Raw genomic sequence first — 4,279 nt, forward strand, 5'->3', positions numbered from 1 at the left:
TGTGTGTGTGTGTGTGTGTGTGTGTGTGTACATGTTAATTATCCACATCTGAATGTCATCAGTTGTCCTTCAGTTACCAGAACAGCTGTTTTCACTTTGTGCACTGTTCAGTTAAAGTGCTGTTGTCGGAGGTCACATGACTTCCAGTTGGCGCCCTGCAGCCTGCTGAGGTCAGCGGTGCGTCTCCATCCACCTGCTGTTTAGGTTTGATTTCTGCATCAGAAACACTAGAAATGAGCTGAAAGGATCTTCCAGGTCTCTCTCTGTAGGGATCCTTTCCATGATGCTGTCACACACTTAGAATAACACTCTGAGCCTGTCAGTGGATCAAACAAGCTCTTTTAGTGGACCTACTGTGATCAGGTGCAGTTGTCCCAAAGGATCACGTTGCAGCCATTGCAGCCCGTTTGGTGGCTGCTGGCTGAGGTGATCTACTGGACCAGTTCCAACACGTTTACTACCTACCAGTCACTCAGATGAGGACAGAGAGGACTGTGCAGAAATAATCAGTTTCAGAGGAATCCTGCTGACACAGTGTTTCTGACAGACAAGGGTGTGTCTGATGATTTATTTCTACATTCCCTGCAGAACTCCCTCCACAAATCTACTGATTTAAAGTTATTTCAGGCTGCAGCCGCTCCAGCGCCTCCATGAGGCTGGAACGTGTCATCGCATCATGTGATCTGTCACACTGCCTCCTGCTGACAGAGCACACACACACACACACACACACACACACACACACACACACACACACACACTGCAGTCAGTCTAACTGTCTAACTGACTGTCTAACTGACTGACTGACTGTCTAACTGACTGTCTAACTGACTGACTGTCTAACTGTCTAACTGACTGTCTAACTGACTGACTGACTGTCTAACTGACTGTCTAACTGACTGACTGTCTAACTGTCTAACTGACTGTCTAACTGACTGACTGACTGTCTAACTGACTGTCTAACTGTCTAACTGTCTAACTGACTGTCTAACTGACTGTCTAACTGTCTAACTGACTGTCTAACTGACTGTCTAACTGTCTAACTGTCTAACTGACTGTCTAACTGACTGACTGACTGTCTAACTGACTGTCTAACTGACTGACTGTCTAACTGTCTAACTGACTGTCTAACTGACTGACTGACTGTCTAACTGACTGTCTAACTGTCTAACTGTCTAACTGACTGTCTAACTGACTGTCTAACTGTCTAACTGTCTAACTGACTGTCTAACTGAATGACTGACTGTCTAACTGTCTAACTGTCTAACTGACTGTCTAACTGAATGACTGACTGTCTAACTGTCTAACTGTCTAACTGTCTAACTGTCTAACTGACTGTCTAACTGACTGTCTAACTGTCTAACTGACTGTCTAACTGACTGTCTAACTGTCTAACTGACAGTCTAACTGAATGACTGACTGACTGTTTCCCTGCAGACTGAACAGTCACAACAACAGAGAGACGTCCGTTAAACGAGACGTCACAATAACTGAACTGAAGCTGTTTGTGGTTGGTTGAGCCTGAGGTCACATGACTCCATGATGGGGGGGGGGCACAGCCTGTAGTCAGTGAGGCTGAGACGCTGAGCCGTCAGGACCACAGACAGTGGTGATGATGATGGTGATGATGATGGTGATGATGATGGTGATGATGGTGATGATGGTGTCCCTCAGCGGTCAGTCTGGTTTATTTCCTTCAGTCTGAATGTTGATGTGCTGATGCTACTGGAACTAACTAGTCTAACTAGTCTAACTAGTCTAACTAGTGACCCATCCTGCTCATTTGTTTTACTGAACTCTAATCCATAATTATTATTATTAATAATATTATGATGTTAAATGTGTTCGATTAATTATAATCCACTTTTATTGATCTTTATTTTAACCATCACTGTCTGTGTGTGTGTGTGTGTGTGTGTGTGTGTGTGTGTGTGTGTGTGTGTGTGTGTGTCTCTGAGCGTGTGTGTGTGTGTGTGTGTGTGTCTGAGCGTGTGTGTGTGTGTGTGTGTGTGTGTGTGTGTCTCTGAGCGTGTGTGTGTGTGTGTGTGTCTGAGCGTGTGTGTGTGTGTGTGTGTGTGTGTCTGAGCGTGTGTGTGTGTGTGTGTGTGTCTCTGAGCGTGTGTGTGTGTGTGTGTGTGTGTGTGTGTGTGTGTGTCTGAGCGTGTGTCTCTGAGCGTGTGTGTGTGTGTGTGTCTGAGCGTGTGTGTGTGTGTGTCTGAGCGTGTGTGTGTGTGTGTGTGTGTGTGTGTGTGTCTCTGAGCGTGTGTGTGTGTGTGTGTGTGTGTGTGTGTGTCTCTGAGCGTGTGTGTGTGTGTGTGTGTGTCTGAGCGTGTGTGTGTGTGTGTGTGTGTGTGTCTGAGCGTGTGTGTGTGTGTGTGTGTGTCTCTGAGCGTGTGTGTGTGTGTGTGTGTGTGTGTGTGTGTGTGTGTCTGAGCGTGTGTCTCTGAGCGTGTGTGTGTGTGTGTCTGAGCGTGTGTGTGTGTGTGTCTGAGCGTGTGTGTGTGTGTGTGTGTGTGTGTGTGTGTGTCTCTGAGCGTGTGTGTGTCTGAGCGTGTGTGTGTGTGTGTGTGTGTGTGTGTGTGTGTCTCTGAGCGTGTGTGTGTGTGTGTGTGTGTGTGTGTGTGTGTGTGTGTGTGTGTGTCTGAGCGTGTGTGTGTGTGTGTGTGTGTGTGTGTGTGTGTGTGTGTCTGAGCGTGTGTGTGTGTGTGTGTGTGTGTGTGTGTCTGAGCGTGTGTGTGTGTGTGTGTGTGTGTGTGTGTGTGTGTGTGTGTGTGTCTGAGCGTGTGTGTGTGTGTGTGTGTGTGTGTGTCTGAGCGTGTGTGTGTGTGTGTGTGTGTGTGTGTGTGTGTCTCTGTGTGTGTGTGTGTGTGTGTGTGTGTGTGTGTGTGACAGAAATAAACAGTTCTGTCTTCACACCTTCACACCTGTTCAGCAGGTTTGGGGGAGCAGGGTGCCGCCGCCCCACCGTACCCCACAGTTCAGGTGAGAGTCGGGGAGGACGTCACGCTGCAGTGCCCCCTGCTGGCCGCCCCCCCCGTCGCCCCCTCCGTGCTCAGCTGGTACAGACAGACGGCAGGACGGAGGCCTCAGCTGCTGCTCTCCTTCAGGACCGCCGACCCCTCGCACGCCCGCTACGGCGCCGGCGTGCGCCCCCTTAAAGTCTCCGCTGCGGCCGACGGCTCGCTGCTGCTGCGCGGCTCCCAGCGGAGCGACGCTGCCGTCTACTACTGCGGCATCTCTCAGGGAGGGGGCCGGAAGGACGGACCGCCCCCCCGCAGACCCGCTCACAGGTTTCACAGTGCTGGATCACACAGGAGGGGCAGCAGAGGGCAAAACCCACGGCACAGGAAGTCACCGCGACGTGAAGGGAACCCTGGAGCTGGTCTCTGGTCCTGATGGGTCCTGATGGAGCTGGTCTCTGGTCCTGATCTGTTATTTTGTGATGAATTTAACCAATAAAATGTGTCTGAGCCAGTAGAAATGTGATCTGATGTGTGTGTGTGTGTGTGTGTGTGTGTGTGTGTGTGTGTGTGTGTGTGTGTGTGTGTGTGTGTGTGTGACCCAGTAGAAATGTGATCTGATGTGTGTGATCCAGTAGAAATGTGATCTGGTGTATGTGATCCAGTAGAAATGTGATCTGAAGTGTATGATCCAGTATAAACGTGATCTGAAGTGTGTGATCCAGTAGAAATGTGATCTGATGTGTGTGTGACCCAGTAGAAATGTGATCTGATGTGTCTGATCCAGTAGAAATGTGACCTGATGTGTGTGATCCAGTAGAAATGTGATCTGATGTGTGTGACCCAGTAGAAATGTGATCTGATGTGTGTGTGTGTGTGTGTGTGTGTGTGTGTGATCCAGTAGAAATGTGATCTGATGTGTCTGATCCAGTAGAAATGTGACCTGATGTGTGTGATCCAGTAGAAATGTGACCTGATGTGTGTGATCCAGTAGAAATGTGATCTGGTGTATGTGATCCAGTAGAAATGTGATCTGAAGTGTCTGATCCAGTAGAAATGTGACCTGATGAAACTGAAGTTAAGAAGCATGTTTAATGTTGACGACCTGATCAGGTTTTTACAGTTTAAACAGGCCAGAGAAAAAAAATCACCTTTAACAGCGAGAAGAAAACGTCATATCGTGTTTTGTCTTCCAAGGCACCAGACTCCATTGACAAAAACAGTGACTTCACCTGTAAGAACACAGGAGCTGCTGGTCTACAACTGCCTCGCTCAGTTAGTTAGTTAGTTAGTTAGTTAGTGAGACTTTGATGATATAA

General features: G+C 48.4%; 1 protein-coding gene across 2 annotated transcripts; it reads left to right on the forward strand.

Moving 5' to 3' along the window:
• Window positions 1–1,587: 1,587 nt before the first annotated feature.
• Window positions 1,588–3,486, forward strand: sid1 (secreted immunoglobulin domain 1). 2 transcript variants are annotated; one of them, XM_070832634.1, is made up of 2 exons: window positions 1,588–1,676; window positions 2,936–3,486. In XM_070832634.1, the coding sequence occupies exons 1-2, from the start codon at window positions 1,613–1,615 to the stop codon at window positions 3,394–3,396; spliced, it is 525 nt and encodes a 174-aa protein (XP_070688735.1). In that variant the 5' UTR covers window positions 1,588–1,612; the 3' UTR covers window positions 3,397–3,486. The 2 variants fall into 2 exon arrangements, with proteins under 2 accessions (XP_070688735.1, XP_070688736.1); XM_070832635.1 differs by having other exon boundaries at window positions 1,623–1,676; window positions 2,933–3,486.
• Window positions 3,487–4,279: the final 793 nt, after the last annotated feature.

The sequence above is a fragment of the Pempheris klunzingeri genome, chromosome 6 (genome assembly GCF_042242105.1).
Source record: "Pempheris klunzingeri isolate RE-2024b chromosome 6, fPemKlu1.hap1, whole genome shotgun sequence".
Lineage (NCBI taxonomy): Eukaryota > Metazoa > Chordata > Actinopteri > Acropomatiformes > Pempheridae > Pempheris > Pempheris klunzingeri.

What these genes read in the sequence shown, in the direction of transcription:
- sid1 (XM_070832634.1), top strand. Translation starts at nt 1,613, where the DNA reads ATGATGATGGTGATGATGATGGTGATGATGATGGTGATGATGGTGATG. An exon ending in GATGATGGTGTCCCTCAGCG is followed by an intron (nt 1,677 to 2,935) that starts GTCAGTCTGGTT and finishes CCTGTTCAGCAG; the next exon opens with GTTTGGGGGAGCAGGGTGCC.